This window comes from Sciurus vulgaris (genome assembly GCF_902686455.1).
Source record: "Sciurus vulgaris genome assembly, chromosome: 6".
Taxonomy (NCBI): Eukaryota; Metazoa; Chordata; class Mammalia; order Rodentia; family Sciuridae; genus Sciurus; species Sciurus vulgaris.
Genome location: NC_136466.1, coordinates 40049265 through 40067538, shown reverse-complemented (window position 1 = coordinate 40067538; position 18274 = coordinate 40049265). Strand labels below are relative to the sequence as shown.

The 18274-nt window shown below is 47.8% G+C and overlaps 1 protein-coding gene across 1 annotated transcript; it reads left to right on the top strand.

Annotated features, from left to right (window-relative positions):
* Window positions 1-3271: 3271 nt before the first annotated feature.
* On the top strand, window positions 3272-10638 carry TIFAB (TIFA inhibitor). Its single transcript, XM_079145922.1, has 2 exons — window positions 3272-3337; window positions 5213-10638. The coding sequence occupies exon 2, from the start codon at window positions 5223-5225 to the stop codon at window positions 5862-5864; it is 642 nt and encodes a 213-aa protein (XP_079002048.1). The 5' UTR covers window positions 3272-3337; window positions 5213-5222; the 3' UTR covers window positions 5865-10638.
* The last annotated feature ends 7636 nt before the right edge of the window (window positions 10639-18274 follow it).

Genomic DNA, 18274 nt, shown 5'->3' with positions numbered 1-18274 from the left:
CTGGAAAGGTTACATATTGTCTGATCTCAACTGTATGATATTCTGGAAAAAGATAAAACTAAGAAGATAGTAAAAAGATCAGCGGTTGCCAGGGCTTGGAAGAAAGTAAGGATGAATAGGTGGAACACAGAAAATTTTTAGAGCAGTGAAACTATTCTGTATACTTTCCACAGAGCAGACTGTAAAAATCACAAGCTCTGGACTTAAGTTTTTGTCTATCTGTACACACTGTCACCACCGCACTTTGAACATTTCTGAAAATTCTCTGATGCTACTTTCTAGTTATGGTTGAATTGAATCCATCTCAAATTCATTTACTGAGGATACCTCAGTTCTCAACATGTGACCTTATTTGGAGATGGTGTCTTTACAGATGTAGTCAAATTACAACAAGGTCATTAAGGTGGGCCCTCATCCAAATCAACCTGCATGCTAAGAGAGTATGATATGCGTATGAAGGCAAATGTCAACATCAAGCACCTACAAGCCATGGAATGCCAAAGAGCCAGCAAACCACTAGAAGCTAGGTGAGAGATATGAAACAGATTCTCTTCCATACAGCCTGCTGGAGGAACCAGCTCTGTCAAAACCTTGGTCTTGGATTTCTAGTGAGGTGTTTTTGTTGTTTAAGTCACCCAGTATATGGTGCTTTGTTAGGGCAGCCCTAGATAACTGATAGACCAGTTGATACCTCTTTCAGAGATAATATAATACTCTGATTTCTGTCACCTATGGGCTAGTTTTGCCTGTTTTTATACTTTATATTTATAGATTCATATATGCCTTTTATTCCTGTTTCTTTTGTTCCATGTGTTTTAAGATTATTTTTGTTGTATCTCTAGCTTGCCCCCTTCTGCATTGCTCTATAAGTCTTTATTTTGTGCATTTCATACAATTTGTTTGCCAGTTTTTCTATTCATGGACATTTGAGTTGTTGCTAGTTTTTCATTAAGGAAACAAAATTTTTATGACCACTTATTCAGATCATTTTGTGAACATGTTACTGAGGCTATTTCTGTTGTCTGTTTTTTCTCATATGTGTTTTTTTTTTTTCTCTTTTGTATCTCAGAATGCCTGGTAATTTTTTATTAATCATGCAACATCATTAATGAAAAATTGTGGCATCCCTGTGTGATATTAACTTTTTATCTAATGAGATTTTAATTTCCTTTGGAAAGGCAGTTAGAGGAGAGAGATGGAGATCATTTGGGGTTAGGACTCAGTCTTCTTTAGGTAGGGTCTTCTTTGGCTTTCCCTTAGTTCTAGGTGAATCCTATGGGTCTCAATTGAAAGACTGAGTGTTTAACAGGGCCCTTCTTTCTTGGTTGGCCCCGAACTCCAATTTTGGTCCACGCAGTACCATGAAACTTCCTAAGCCTTTGCTTGGATTCTCAGTCTTTTAGCACTTGCTTTTACTTGAAGTCTCAGCTTCTCATCCCAACCACTTTGAAATCAGCAGATGACTTGAAGGTAGAGAAGAGCTCCCTTCTCTGTGGTTCTCTTATTACCTGGGCCTTGACCTTTTGAGTCCTGAGCTCCAGTGTGTGTCTCCTCTCTCCTGTGAGACAAGAGTTCTCAAATGCCACTTTCTGTTCAGTTTCTAGATCCACATAGCTTTTAAACTGGCAAATGCCTCATAGAAATGAGGGCTAATATGTGAGGCTTAAATGAACAGGTTTCCCCTCTCCTGAGTTCTAGCTGCCTGTTGCTCTCCAAGGCCTTCAGATTTGTAATAATCCAGCATTTATAGTTGTTCTTGGTGGGAAGGTGTCTATAACCACCCCTTCTGGAAGGAGCTGCATCATTAAAATTGGCTCCAATTCATTGAGTCTGCTCTGTGCCAGGCACCATATCTAAGCACTTTAGTATTTTTCTCTTTTCTTTTCTGAATACTCACAACAATCCTCTGAAATAGGCCCTTAACTGCTAAGCACTCAGCCTCTTCAGTCTGGCCTTGAGGTCAGGACTTGGCTCCAGGGTCTCCCTCTTCTAGAAAGCCCTCCCATCACCATCCTGTAGCAACGACTGTTTTTACCCCAGTCTCCCTGAGCCCCCAGTGGTGGTGCTGATGTCCGAAGCATGAGCCCAACTGGGAAAGTCTCCCTGGCACATCTGGCACAGCCCTGGGCTGGCTGGAATGCAGGGAGATGCCAGGCAGGAACCTGTACTTAATGCTTTGGGCACTCCAAATGCAGATACAGTTCCCATCTCTCGGGGAGCTGGTTACCTAGGAAGCCTGAGTAGTGGTATCACATTAGCTGGGGCTGGTAAGGATGGGTGATTGTGGTTAGAGTTCTCTGTTTTCCCATGTTAGTTACTAAGCAAAAAACCAGAGTGAAGGGAGGACCTAAATGCTTAGAATAGAGGAAGCAGGCAGAGGGGTCTGTCAGAGGCCACAAGAATCACTCATGAGGAGTGAGTAAGCAGTGACCTGGGGTAGCGAGGTAGACCAGGCACCCGCTTGCTGATTCAGGTGGTGTACCTTCCACCCTTCTGTTATAAACCCTCTGAGAGGTCCCAAGATAGCCAGGGTCTGATGGGAGAAAGAAAGGATTGTGTTGGGTTTTTGCTTGGCACTGACCTAACTGGGGTCTTGATATTCCCCTGCATCAGATGGGCACATATCTTTGGTAATCTTGGCAGGGTGGTGGGTAAGGAGGGCAACATGAACACACCGGTGGGCTGTGAAGAGCCATGCCACATGAGGGGTCAGCACTACCATGACATTCATTCAGAGCCCACAGTTCTGGGTGAGCAGCCACCTTGACCTTTTCTAGACTGCTTGCTGATCAACAGAGACAGAAGGAGTGGGCATAAGAGACTTCTTTCTTGATGCTCTGCAGGAGAGGTCACCTCCTATAAGTGGCCTTTCTCTCTCCTCCACTGCACCTAACCTTTTACTGAGTACCTCTGGGGACTGCCACATTGCCCACAGCTTCCTTGGTCAACTCTGTCCAGCAAGAATGAGCTCCTCAAGATGTGGGAGCTCCCTGCCAGTTGCCCCACTGTCCACCCACTAAGGCCTCCTTTCCAACACACTGGGCTGCTATCACCCCATTCGACAACTGGTGGGGAAGGAGACCTAAAGCCCCAGGGGTCCCAGGCTGGGTCTTCCAACTCTAGGTAGTGGATTGCACTTGTGTAATGGAAAATTACACTTTCATTTTCTTTCCTAAGGAGAAAAAGGAAGAAAACAACAAAAGCGAAGCATGTGCTGACACATCATGTTACTGAACCGCAGCCATAAGAAGGCTCCCTGTCCTTACCTCACCCCAGACCCATTCCCCGAAGAGAGTCAGAGACGCAGGGCTAATGCGTATGAGCCCCTGGCCATAAGGTAAGTGGAGGTCAGAGGGACTGGAACCCTCAGGGAGGCTGGGAGGAGGGATCCTCGTCAGACACACACCCCAAAGTGTCTTCGCAGACAAGAGGATTGGATTTCTGCTTCCACAGACCAATTTGGATCCAGGAGACATGAGACTGCCTCTTTAGGGCTCCACTCTAGTGGGTGATTTCTGTCAGTTCTGGATCACTTAAAAAAGCAGAATAAGGTCACACAGAGTGGCAGTGAATCCTTTCTGAAAGATTCTTTTGGGGTCTCCACACCTTGGGATTGGTTTCTAGAAGTGAAGTATATTTCAGGTCAAATCTGAGGGCATGGATGCTCATCCCAGCTGTCCTGGAGAAGTGTGGGCAGAGGTACTAACTAGTGCACTAGGGAAAAGGAGTGTCCCAAGAGGTCCAGGTCTTGCTGTCCGACTGGAAGGTCAACATCAACCTATTACATCCAAAAGGCAGGAGGTGCAGAGGGTTGAGCACGCAGAGAGACCAGGATTCTGTACCACTGGCACAGGCTCCTGTCCTGCAAACCTTAAGGACGAGGCTACTATTTGTGGTTTCTTGGGACCTGTTTTCACTATGCATGAGCTTCTTATCTAGTCCAGATGTGCTTTAGACACTTGCTGTGGCCAGGTGCTATCTGTACTGGGCAATGAGACACACTCTACCTGCACTTAGGAGACCTCAGGGAGATAGGAGAGGAGTTCAAGGAAGACAGGACAAGGGCTCACAGAACTCAGGCATGAAATGCAAAACTTGGCTGGGGTGGGGGTGATTGGCTCAGTGCCCCAGAAAAGATTCTCCCTGCTGTGGTTGTCAGATGACACAGAGGGATCACCTTCCCCAGCCAAAAAAAAAAAAAAAAAAAAAAAACTCATAGAAGAAATAATATCTTTTGAACCTGGCCTTGAACAATGAAGAGAATTTGGGATAGGATATGGATATGTGAATGTGGCAGAAAGTGTGTGTTTCTCAAATCCATGCAGGAACAAACATTGGAAGTGGCCCTATGGTATGTGCCAATGACATTCTAGAGGAAAAATTCCTGGAGATGGAGTGTGGGACAAACAATGGGTGCATTTCTCGCTGTAGTAGACATTGGGGTTGCTCCCCTCATCCCCTGTGGGTTATTTAGTGAGTGGTCTCTTAGCACTCTCCATCTTCTGTGTCAGCATCTGCTTTCTGCTCAGAGGTGAGGATGCTCACTCACTTCACTAGGGAAAAGTGCTGAACACATTGCCTAGCCCACAGGAAGCACTTGGAAAGGGCTTGCTATTCTTATTCTTCCTTTCTGATGCCCAGGACCAGTAGGCTTCCCTTTCCTGTGTCCTGACACATCTCTAGAGCTAGGAGCACTATCTCCTCCTCCAGTTGGATGCTCCTGAGGGTAAAGGATTGATTGCATCTGCTTCTCTGCAACAACTGGTTCTGTGTCAGGCTTAAAGGAGGGCTCAGGGAGGGTTTGTTGTGTGACCATTGGATAGAAAGATGGTGTAGACTGTCTGTCTACCCTCCCCTTCCCATGAAGTGGGACCAAGTTATTTCCAAATGCTAATCTATCAAAATCCCACCCTGCAAGGTGGTATGCTCATCCCCTGCATGTAAAGATGAACATCCTTAAAATACAGAAAACTAAAACTCAGAGAGAATGGGCAGCATGTCCTACTCTTTAAATACAGGAGAGATGAAGCTAGTGCTAGACTCAGTTCCACAGCAACTCCATCCTTGACTCCATCCTGGTTGGGCAGAATGACAGTATCCATGGACACATGGTTCTGATTAGCTAAAGGTGACTGGGGTGGGGATCCCTGAGGTGAACAGACTAAGTGGCCGCAGGTAGTCACTGAGGTGTGTCTGTTTTCCATCCTCCCAGGCTCTCATCCATGGAAAGGTCCCTCACAGTCCTGCGGGTAAGCCTGTACCATCCCACACTGGGCACTGCTGCCTTCATCAATGTCCCTCTGGAGTTGCAGCATGACACTAGCACATTACTCATTGGGCGGGGGCGTGACACCCACCTCCAGCTGCAGTTGCCCCACCTTTCCCGCCGACACCTGTCCCTGGAACCCTACCTGGAGAAGGGCAGCACTCTGCTGACCTTCTGCCTCAAGAACCTGAGTCGCAAGAGCTGTGTGTGGGTCAACGGATTGCTGCTGAGGTTCCTGGAGCAGATCCCCCTGAACATCATCAACAGGGTCTCCTTCTCCAACATCCAGATGACTATCCACATAGAGGGAGGCACCTCCCTTGAGGCTTTTGTCTGCTGCTTCCAGCTGAGTCCCTCACCCTTGATTTACAGACCCAAGGCCGAGGAGACAGATGAATGGGAAAGCATCCCCCATGGGCAGCCCCTCCTGGGTTCAGGAGAGCGAACTCCAGTTAACCTGGGGTTCCCCACAGCCCCTCCCAGACTTGGAACAGCACTCTCCAGTCAAGCCCTGGAGGAGGAACAGAAATATAGCTCTAGAGGGAGCTGCCAGACACTGCTCTCTGCTAGCCCTGCCTCTGAAAGCAAGCCTTGCTGAAACAAACATTGAAATATTTGAGCTACATCATGAAAAGCTGACATGGAAGGTTGACATTCGAGGCATGCTGGCTGCCTCACTTATAATGAACCAATTCTGCAAACGCTGAGCAGCCAGGGGGTGGAGAAGCACCCTCCATGGCTAGAAGTAATGGGAACTTCATATACTTTTAGAGGCCCTGAGGGGTTCTGGGGAGACTCTCTCAGCATCCCCCCACCCACCGTTTTCCCCTTGTCTGACTAGGAGTTACTTTATGTTGCTCATTTCACACACAGCATAAGAGGAGGAGTTTGAGGTTGCAGCAAGAATGCATGGACACATGTAGCAATTACGTTTGTGGTAGCTTGGGGTTACCTTCAGCTTTCAAATACCCACAGGCACTCAGGGCTTAGGGAAGCCTGTGTTTAATAAACTGCAAGTATTTCATTAAGCTGGCATACCCAATAGGATTCCCTGATCCCCATATGGGCCAGGTGAACGCCATGTTGTCATGCAGAGGTGGGGGTGGGAAACCTAGAAGAGGTGTAAGAGGAAATTGGAAAGGTGGAGGCTCACATTTCTGGAAAGGATGCAGGCAGAGCTCAGCAATTCCAGGATGGGAGGCAGGAGCTGGGCTTGCCTGGAAATCCATTGCCACCATTGTCACCATGGTCTTCCTTACACTCCACCGTTCTCTCCTATTCTGGGTCAAAACCTTGGTCAAACCAGAGCAAAGTTCTTCAGAAAAAAGAAAAAATGGGCTCTGTCAGGAGGTTGTGGCAGAATTTACTCGAGGAGTTATTTCACTCAGGGTGTGCATATATCAATAGGGGGAGGTGGTCTTTCTAAAAAAAGGGATTAGTAAGGCCCTGGGAAGGCCAATGGTGGGAAAATGCCTCCGTGAACTTGGGGTGCATCTTGGAGGCAGCCACTTGCCATGCTGTCCTAGGAGGGGAGAGTGTGAAATAGAATCAGTGTCTAGCCATGTAATAGACGGTGGGACCTACAAACTCAGATGGTCACCATGGTCCAGGGTATCCAAGACATTGCACCCACTGGCTGACATGTGGTCCCTGGAGTCTGAAACCACCTCTGACTTTGGCCATTTCCCACCAAAGAAAGACCCTTTGGCATGCATGGCAGGCTACAGGAGGTTCAACTCTTCTCCCAGGCCCTTAACCTCTTCCCCTTGGAGAACTTAGCACTGGACAAGACCCAGCCATGCCTTTGCTTCCCCTAAAATTGGAAATTAGAGTCAAGTATACTTAGATCGGAGCCACAAGGCAGAGGAGAGCACCGTCTGCAGGGAGGGAACTACTCAATGCCATGAACAGACCCTCAGGACTCCCAAAGCAGTCCTTCCCTCATTCATTCAACAAACTTTCATCAAGCACTCCCTTTGTTCCAGATGTGTACAAAGCCCAAGAACCAGCAGTGAACCAGGCTAACAAAGTCTGCTTCCATAGGCTCAGGCAGACTATTTGTTACTTACATAGGTCCAGGAGCTAGTGACTTCAATATTTGATCACCACTGCGATTGGTGCTCTAGTCACTGTATTTTCTCTCTCCTCCAGCTGGGCATATTATTAAGTGGCCTCATCTATTATGTACTCAGCACTCCACTGGATGCTATGTATATTGCTTTATCCAACCTCACAGCATTCCAGATATATGACAAATCATATTAACCATATTTTATAGATGAGAAAACTGGGACTCAGAAAGGTTAATTATTTCACCCAAAGCTACACCATTCATGAGCTGCATGATCTTGGGAAAGTGACTTAGACTGATTTTACCTGTATTTTTCCCTCTTGATAATAACATACCAAGCGCTCAATGCCATGCCTGGCATGCAGTAGGCATTCATAACGGTCAGCTACTATCATGGGACCTGAGAGGAGGAACCCAATAAATATAGAGTAGAGGGCTCACTGCAAACCTGGAGCTTGGGAAGGTTTGAACACTGGCAGACTGGCTCCAGAACCCAAGGGCTTATCACCTTCTGTGATTCCCTGATGGAGGGTTTGGTTTTAGCCTTGGATCTGTGAGCAGTTAGGAGAACATTTTGACCTGTTCTTGCACCAAAAGACCCAATAGTCAGGGTTTTCAGAACCAGAGACACCCTGCTGGGGCTGGCAAGAAGTGGCCATGTGTAGTTTGGTCTGATGATGTCCATTGTCTGGAACTGCTGATTCTAAAGGCAGCAACACTCCCTCACTGACTGAAATGCTGCCCAAACTATGCGTTACAGAGTGTCTCCCCTCAGGAAACTGAAAGGCCATGACTGAGATTGCACCTGAGCATCAAAGACTGAAGAGAGCAAGCTGCTGGAAGCACTGTGGGTCCCCAAGTGCAGCTCCCTGACGCCTTGGAGAAACTTTGAGATCAGTTGCTGCCACCAAGAGCCCTTCTCAGGGCCTCAGTGAGGGTTTTCTCCCCAGAAAAAAGCAAGCCCACCCTGCTGAGGTTCTCCAAGAGAGAACAGCCCACTTACTCCATGGCAGACTTGGATTTTTGGGGTGAAGAGTCTATGAGGCCCTTGGGGACCCAGGATGCACTGAACAGCAGGCTGAAGAATCACAGGCCAAACACAGGATGCTAGGAAACATCTGGTTTGGTGTTTCAGACTCTACCAACTCACGAAATCTCCCCAGGAAACTCAGACTTTGATTTTTACTAAGTTTTCAGGACAGCAAAACTCTGCCCATCCTAGGCTCCACTTTTTTTGAGTAGATCCATGACACTCACCCAACTCTCCTAGCAGCTAGAATGTCCAGGTTGGCTTCAGGGCCCTGGGCTACTCATTTGACACTATTTCCCTTGGTGCATGGACAGCCTGAGCAGGGGGTGAGTCCCTCCCAACCATCTCTTCTGTGTTCTCTCAACTCCCACATACACAGTGACTGAGTAGCCTAGGAGCATGTGACCCTCAGCCCACAGACTCAGGGACACACACACTCAGGTGAACACCGTGGTGGTTCTGAGCTAGAGGTCTGTGGTCAGACTGCTCCTGGGTTAGAATTCATGCTGCCAACTCACTAGATCTGTGACAAGTGACTGAATCTCCCTGTGTTGGAGTTTATTCTAGAAAATGAGGACAATAGCAGCACTTCCCTTCTTAGCATCATCACCAAGGTCAAATGAGTTTCCACATGTAAACATCTAGTGCAGTCTGTGGCACAAAGTAGGTGCTCAAGAGGGTCAGCTATCATTGGTCAATTCAGTGGACAAATTGAGTGCAAGTAGACACAGGGACTAGTTCACAGGCACACACACTCAAGCACACATTTGCTAAAAGGAACTACATCAATTACAGTCAGATAGACAATGTTGGGAAATTTAGAAGTCATCCTCCATGTGGTCCCTTAAGGCACCTTAACCCTCTCACTCCTCTGCTTTCCAAGAATGTGAATCTTCCCAATCCATCTGTGGGCTTGCAGCATCCACGCAGGCCAACATGTCAATGGAAACATACATGCTACCCGCTCCCCAGGCCCCAGCCACAGAACATGGCCCTGAAGGCCAAGGCAGCACATGAGGGAGCAATGGCAGGCACATCTGATGATTCAGTTTTGCCACAGCCTTGAAGAAGGAAGCCTGTGACTGACAAGGGCTGTCCCTGGGGCATCAGCACTTGAGGACCACATATTCCACATGTGTTTCTCTAGTAAGACCTCAAGCTCCATGCAGACAAAGGCCACAGGTTGTTGGAGCTGGATAAATGGCAGATGGACAGACAGATGGGGCATTGATTGGTCAAGGCAGCCATTCCCTGGGTGCTGAGGCCTGAGCCTGTTTTCATAGACCAGGTGCTGATAGTCTGAGGCCCACAATGGAGGGAAAACAGTCATCCAGCATGGGTGAGAAGGTGTGAAGCCTGGGCTGACAGTAGAGGTGGCTCTCTGCCTCCTCTGGACCTCAGTGGGGCATCTCAGGGCCTCTGACTTGGCAGAACAAGGAGGTGCTTCCTTCTCATTCCTGAGCATCTGTTGCCTCAACTCAAGAGGAACCTGAGGTTTGGGGGTTCTGTGTGCTGACTGCAGAGGAAAGTTGATGAATTTGACATGGTGCCATATCACGGAAAGAGAGAGTCGGCTCTCAGCCAGACTGCCAGTCCCCAACAGAGGCACATAAAGGACAGGCAGCCCCAGGAGGCTCTGGGAGGGGCCCTGAGCAGCAGCAGTCAGGAACAGGGCTGACTGGATTGAGTCCAGTCTGTTGCCTACCAAGTGTCCATAGGATCTGCTCTGAGCCCTCTCCCTCACCCTTGTGGAGTAGGGGCCAGCCCATGCAGACCCACTTCCCCAAGATCACACCAGCAACACAGCTCTGCGGTACCCTCATTCCATCTGCACACACCAGAACTGTTAAAGAGATTCCTGGGGGGCCCTCGAAGGCCAGAATGTAACCCTGCTGAAGGGATCTGCATCTTCAAAGAAAAGATCAGAGAGGGCAATGCTTAACCTGAAGGAGCATGTTTCATAGAAGAAAGAGTGGTTAAAGGTTTCTAAGCAGGCCATTTGAGGACAAGGTCTAGTGATGGCTGATGTCACCATGGTCCATGTGGTCAGCTGTTCCCTCCCTCCAGCATGGCTTTCCTGTGTCAGCTCTACCTGAATTCCACTCACTGCTACTCCAGAACCTCACCCCATCCAAGACTTGAGGGGAAGAATTAAAAGTCTAGCACGTCCACCTTTAGGAGGAGATTCCATGTCTAATGAGCTCGGTTTGTGTTGTGGGGCTGTGATTCCTCTTACCTTTAACATGAACTCACAGGAGGATTAAAGTGAAATAAAACCTACCATTTGAGTTACATTCTCAGCTGATTGGAAACATGCATTACCTCCGCATGACCGGGCTGTGAGAAGGGAAGTTATTATCTTTCTTTAGAGTTTGTAAACTCCTTATGGCTGGAGCAGCTTTAATCCTGCTGGGGGAAAAAATGAAGCAGGAATAAATTGCTCCCATTTACCTTTGTTTTCCAATCACACGCTCCAGTGGGAACAAAACATCCTAAGTGGAGAGCCAGGTGATCCCCAACAGAAGAGTTTAATTATTTTCTTCTTCGGCACATGAGTTAAAAGGGGTTTAAAGTGACATTTGGTAAGAGGGCTTGTGCCACAAAAATGTGCACTCTGGTGAGGATGCCAGCACCCCAGGGGCTGTGATTAAGTCCTCTGCCTTTTCTTTCCAGAGGAAAATGGCCTCTATGCCCACAATGCCCACTTCTCATGGGGTACTTGCCTGAAAGCACCCAGCTCTGGACATTTAGGAACAACCAGGAAGGAGCCAAAGAAAACCAAAAATCAAATCAAAGTGGGTATGAGGGACAGAACTGTAGGGGCTGGGGCTGATTTTGCTTCTCCGACGTCATTACTTTGATCCCCTGTGTTACTTAACACAGAGTTTATGTGTATCAGGTATGGGCAAAGTCATCAGGAAAACCCCCGGCTCTGAACCCAGCTTTCTAACAGCTGGAAAGAGACCTGGCTGAGATGTCTGCCTTGCTTTCCTTTAAAGACAGGGGTACTGTGGGAGATTTCAGAATAAAGCAGAAGCAAGGGCTATTGGAGGAAGAGCTCAGCCACACAGGCAGATCTGGTGTTTCTGATTGCTATGGGGAGCCAGAACATCATGATGTCACTCTTCTGCCTGCTGCAGGTGTTCTGGGAACATGGACCCTGTTACATTACCTTGTTTAGGGGATGTATCATTCAGGACCCAGTCAGGAAAACAAAACCACTCTATATATTTTTAAAAAATTCATTCAGGAAATTGGGTACACACGTGACAAAATTCCTGAGAAGTCAAATAGGGGTTGCAACTGAGGAATTATCATGAGTAGAAAGTTACTGTCACTGCAGGCTACAACTCTTAGAGCTGGAGGGGCAACCAAGAGAGGTGGTGTAAGCAGAACAAGAGAGGACACTGTCCAGCACAGGACTAGAACTGCCTGGGACAGCCAGTCCCCAGTTGCTGTGGAAGTGGTGACCTCAGAGAGAGGCTTCCCGTGGCAGACTAGAACTACAGAGAGGTAGCTGCCCTCTGCTAACTCAGGTGACTCTATCCGAGATTCTGGGAAAGAGGGAGAGATAGCCTGGTCTCTCTCCTTTTCTGGCCCCTCTTCTACCTTCAATGCTTTCCATTGGCTGAAGCTAGCTAGAAGGGCCTCCCACCAGTGCTTCCCATTGGCTGATGCTAACTAGAACAGCTGGCAAGCTGAGATCCGCAGCCAGAGGAGCGTGGCAGGGCCCTGCTTTTCAGGATAGAGCATAGGAGGGAAAGAGAAAGCAATGGATTTACAGACAGTCAAATGCTAGTGTGAGCCAATTAATATTACCATGTCACTCCCCTTCGCCTTTGCCTGGGTCCCTGAGTGGTCACCAAATAGGAAGAGCACAGAAGGACCACAGTGCTCTGGGGGCTCCTTAAGATGATGAGCAAACAGACTCCCACTCCATCACCATCCTCAACTTAAGTGACTTTCAGCCTCTGTAAGAAAGAGGAAGGCAAAGAGGACAGATTCAGCATGGGGAAACCCAGAGGGGGGCCAGGTGTGGACTGGATTGGCCTTCACACATCCAGCCAGTATGCTGTCATGCTCTGCTTTGAGTTCCCCTTCTCCCAAGAGTCAGGGCATAGAATAGAAACAGATGTCTTCAAGATTTGACGCCCAAATTCCCACTGCCCTCCACACACTGACTCTGGAAACTTCCCTCACAACCCAAGCCACTTTTTCTCTTTCTATAATGTGGGAAACTGTTAGTACCTACCTCATTTCTGTGAAGACTGAAAATCAATATATCTAAAGAAATTTAGTCCATGGACCTTGTAAATGCTCAGTGATATCAGCCATCAACACCAGACACTACCCATCCCCAAATGCTCCTTCCTCCATCCCCCAAACTCCAACTTCTCCCACAGAGAGGAGCCCTCTCCCTCCTATCGCTAACCCAGTGGTGGAACATTCAGAAGGGATTTTGGGGAGTTATCCATGCTCAAAGGTCCTTTCCTCAGCAGGAGCTCACATACTGAGTACCCACTCTGTGCTCTGTGCTGTGTCTGGCCTGTTTCAGACACTGACATGCTGGAACCCCTCACCAAGGGGAAGTATGCCCAAACCACTCAGCAGAGCCCTGTGTGTGGCAGAATCTGTCTTGGACATGTCTGTACCTTGCTGATACCCATCAGGTCCTCAGCAAGAGTCTCTTGACTGACAACAGGGGAGTGAAATGGGGGGAAGAATTTGGGTGGGCTGAGAGCAAGCATCCAGGGACAGGGCTTTGAGCAGAACCATTACCAGGTGGGGTTATTACTGCCTGCTGGAAGAGGCTAGACTCAACCACTCCTTGCACTCCACAAATACCCTGAGTCAAATTGGCAGGAAAATTAGTTTTATTGAAATCCAGCTTTGAAGGAAGATGACTGCTTCTCCCTGGTTTGATTAAACTGCATACAAGTTCATTTTTCCTTTTTCTATCTTTTTCCTATTTCTTATGTGAGTGGTGGATGAATCTAGCCAGCCCAGGTTCAGGTAGGGTTTCTGGGCTAGGCTGCTGGTAACAAAACCTCAATCAAACCACAATAAAGCTGCTGATGAAAAGGTTAACTGCACTTTGAACAACCAAGTGCTCTGGGTGGGAAGAGGAAGAATAAGTGGTTCTACTTAGTGAATCGAATCGTGCCCTCAGAACCTTGAGCCCAGGAACCAGTGGCAAATTCCTGCAGGGCCTGCAGGGGCCCCCCATCCTTGATTCTTCTGCTATCAACCGGCAGGTTTCCTGTTTCCAGATGGGTCCTGTCTCCTTGTTATGGCACGACCACCCAGCCTGTCACCACTCAGAAACATGCACACAAGGTCCAGAGCTCTCAAACTTGGGGATTTGCCCGGGAGTATTGGAAGCAGGCAGACTGGATGCTGGATGCTGGAGGCTTCCAGAACCAGCACTGGGCCTCATTACCGTGCAACACATGGTCCCCTGTGTACACTCATTGGAGGCTAAGGGGGGAAGCTAGCAATCAGAGGGCTGTCTTTCAGTTTTACGTTCCTCTTCCCCTGGGTCTGTAGGGTCTGTGGTTGCTGTGCAGATTTCAAGTTGAAACATCACAAAGCCTTATGTGGTCTGACTTCTCCTTCCCCACTCCATCCCCCAACAAACACACACACACACACACACACACACACACACACACCCACGCCTATTTGCTTGCCTCTGGCCTCTGTCAAGTCTAGGTAAAGTGTTGGCTAGAAAACCACAGGGTAATTATAAACTGTGAGTTTTGCTCCATGGTTTAAAAGAGAGAGAGAAAGAGAGAGAGAGAGAGAGAGAGAGAGAGAGAGAGAGAGAGAGGGAAATACTTCTACTTGAGATTCTCAGCATACTTTTCAAACCAGAGCAAATATTTTGACTCAGCTCAGGGGAAAACAGAAGCAGAAGCAAGACCCCAAAAGAGGAATTGTGGGGGCTTTCTGAGAAGGCAAGACTATTCTGATAAAGGAACATTGTAACCTTTGCCACCAGTTCCTGAAATGTGGAAACATTCAGGCATGAGGTGTGATGAGGAAGGCACTGGGTTGACAGGAAGATGTCTGACCTGGCCGAGACGCCTCAGAAGTTCCCCAAAGCTCCACACACCTCATTTTTCCAGTTTCTACAATCAGAGAGACACCAGTAAATGTCTCTGGAGCAGAAGCTCTGATGGTAGCACTTGCCAATTTCTATGGTGCAATTTCTCCCGCTGTGATCAATTTCAAGAGAACTGTCTTGATGATATTGCTGAATAGTTGGGAAAGGATGCACAGAAGTCCACCATCCAGTGGCTTTTTCTCACCAGGTGCAGTAGATACAAAGAACCTCCAGAGTGTAGTGGTAGTGAGAAGCAGAGTTTTGATTATTTACTCTAAATTAAATATAACTTGTTAAACCACAATTTTGGGGGGGGACCTGGAGTGATTGGAATTTTATTGGTTTATAGACTTTAAACTGAAATTTAATCTGAATAATTTAATTAGAAATTTAATACTTCTTAATGAGTAATTATAATTTAATTATCAAATAATTAAATTACACTTGACCGTTTAACAATCAGTCCTGATAAGACAATTTCAGCACATCACAGTATGGAAAAAATCCCAGTCCCTTGACTCAAGTACTGGCCAGATCAAGAAAATAACCAATGTTAAAAATGCTAGAAACAAAGATGGCACCTACATTGAAGCCTCAGAGAGGTCAGTGTGACCATTTTAAGACACTCACATACTATTTTGTTATTTAGAAGTGACTTCATAGCTGGGTTGTGGCTCAGTGGTAGAGTATTTGCCTAGCACGTGTGAGGCACTGGATTTGATCTTCAGCACCACATAAAAATAAGTCAAATAAAGGTATTTTGCCCATATACAACTAAAAATATTTTTAAAAGGGACTTCATTTACATTCATCACATTAGATATTCAAAGTAACATTCAGAGGAGGTTAAATCCTTCCATGTGGTAGATGAGGAAACTAGAGAGGGGGACTGCGCTCAAACCCACTGATGAAGAGTGCAGGCAGCATCTGACTTACTCAGGCCTTGCTCTGCCCCGTGTCCCTCCATTCATGTGCTTGGTGAGGGGCAGCCAAGGCCAGCTCTGCCTGAGCTTGGCTTGTAGAGCCTCACTGTTCAGGCCCACTTAACAGATGTCACCAGATGTGATTTGCAACTGGAACAGTTATGCCCAGGCCCTGGGGTCAACTCTGTGGCTTAAAATGTGGCCCACCAGTGAATATTAGGCAAGAGACCACACTCATGTCCCTCCTGGAAACTTTCTCAGAGCAGTGACAGATTGTGTGGCACTTGGTGGCCGCCTTCCTTCTCAGGGGGGTGGAGGAAGACACAGCTCTCTGATCCCCACTAGTTTTCTGCTTTTTCACACAGGGTGTTTGTGTCTCTAATAAATAGATCAGTGTCAGGGCAGAGAGATTTTCTAATAAGTTCTTTGTATTATATAACCAAATTCCAAGGCCTCCTGGACGCCAAGAGCAGGGCAGTGCCTGGGCCAGGTGGCAGCCCTTTAGAGGGCTCATACAAACCACCACCCTGCCCCCAACCTGGAGGTGCCAGCATTGGATCATAGGCAGGATCAAGACTCGTGCTCAAGACTGGGATCCCAGACCCTCAACTACCTGTTGCTAGAAACCAGTCTCTACAAAACCCTCCAGCGCAGAGTGAGCCCTTCTCCAAACTCACACCTGCTCCCGCTTGTCTACTACCTTGGGACTTCTGGGTAGGAGACACCCCATTGCCCAGGCACATCACTCCATCCTTTGTCATTTCAAGTTTTCTGGCATGTAGGTTCGGTATGCTTGGCTCTCTTAAACATCACGCTTTATGGCCTTTTGCAGTGTAATTTTGTTGCTGTCCTGCCATTCAATTTGAATTAAATATCAAACAGATGTGAGTCATTTTTTGCTCTTTTTAAAGAAAAAGTTTAATATTAGGGAGCATGCCCTCCTATAAGATCAGGAAAGCCATTCAGAGAAATAAGCCCCTTCAAATTAAAAAAGAATCACATTGGTTAACGTTAAGATGCTTTCAAGTGATACATTTCGAAGTGCTAAGGGAAGGTGTTTCCAGCAAGCTATAAAGCAGCCAGGAGAAAGGAGGGGAAGATATACGGCCCAAGGCTGATGGGGAAATTGGAGCCCTGAGAAAGGGCAACCCCACCTGGGAGGAAGTTCTGAGCTTGGAGATGAGGTTCACAGATGATGTTGGGGGAGGCCATCTTCCCTGATGGCCGAGGGGGGCCTGCTCTCTGCAGCCTGTGTGGTCAGGCCGGGAAGGGAGGCAGGAGGAGCGCCATGCTGTTCAGAGAGCCAGGTTGACCTATGTACCACTTCCCACTCTCAGGAGCTTACACCAGCTTGGCCCATCTCCCTCAACCAGCTTTCCCTGGGAAATTTTGTCTGTCTGGACATGCTCAATGGCTTAGCCCCCTGTTCCTACTATGGTTTCTTTCGCTGGTCATGGGAGAATGCAGGGAAAACTGTGACTCCTCTTCACACCCAAGAACTTGCACAAACTTGCCCAAAACCTCAGGAATTCTGGTCCCCTGATTTAGATATTCCTTCTCTCTGCCACCCAAGGTGGTCAAGTAAAGAGCATGTCCTTGCCAAGATATTCAGTGCAAGGATCCAGGCCCTTCTCTTATAGAGCCCAGGAGCCTATATTTTCCAAGTACCCACATGTTCAGCACCTCAAAGGACTCTTTGCATGAGCCAGAGTTGCTGGTCAGTCTCCAAACTCCCCTCTCTTCTTGGCAACAGGCATACCTGAAGCTCAGCATTATTGGACATGCCGCCATTCATGGCTAAAAGCCAGGGCTTCTCCAGTGCCGGCTCAACCTAAAGTGTTTCCATGTGGTCCTTTGACTCACTGCACCTAAAGGCAGCTCTCCAACTACAGTTGCTGACTACAAATGGCATTTCCATGTGGCAGGGCAGTGGGCCAGAAGGCCTCTGATTCCAGCTGGTTCTGGACATCCTGGACATTGAAACAATGCTTTGCACACCCATGGTTTGCCTCTGGAGACAACATGCAAATACCCAGAGACCCTGCTCCTTGGGGAGCATCAGGTCCTGCTGATAAGAAACAGAACCAACACTTTCTAGAATTCCAGACAAAAGAGAAGTTTGAGTGGAGGGATTTAAAGCAAAGAAAAGCCTAGATCTTGGAGTCAAACAGCTACAGACTGAATCCCAGCTCCACCATTTACTAGTTTCATGACCTTGAGCAAGAGATCAACCTCTCCCAGGCTCTGTTGCTTCTGGCTATAAAACAGAAGTGTCACCCTTCTCACAGGACGTTGGGGAAGATGGAATGGGGTGCGTGTGAAACACTCAATATGCTGCTGGACTGAAGTTATCATTTCTTCACACTTACCCCCATCGTGAAAGCCCCCAGTCTGATGGCACTTGCTGGGATGCGGGGGCAGCTAGAAGGTGGGTTAGAACCAGGCCCCGCCCCCACACCAAGAATCATGTTAACACCCACAAGAGGAGCTGCAGTTGCAAAGAGAGGTGGCTGTGCGTTACTGTCTTATGGCCCTGTCCTGGGGGAAGGAAAAGTGGGAGGGGAGAGGGAAGAAAGGTTCAGAAATATCTGCAAATGGTTTCAGAGGAGGAATTGAAAGTCATGAATCACTGCTGTTGTCCCAACTGTCCCTTTTTAATCCAAAGCAGTTTGGTAACAATGTGACTCAGATCCCTTTGAAGAGCCTGGGGGTGGGTACAGGGGGTGCAGGAGGTGCAGCCGAGAAAGAATGAGGCATGTCTCCCACCCTCCAGGGACTCAGAACCACCTCCAGATTCCAGAAGGTACTGAACTCAGACTGGTAAAGGCTGCTCTGGCCATTAGAGGTTTCCTGGAGTTGAAGGTAAAGCGGTACCTTG

Coding starts and splice junctions, on each gene's coding strand:
- TIFAB (XM_079145922.1), top strand. CDS start 5,223: ATGGAAAGGTCCCTCACAGTCCTGCGGGTAAGCCTGTACCATCCCACA.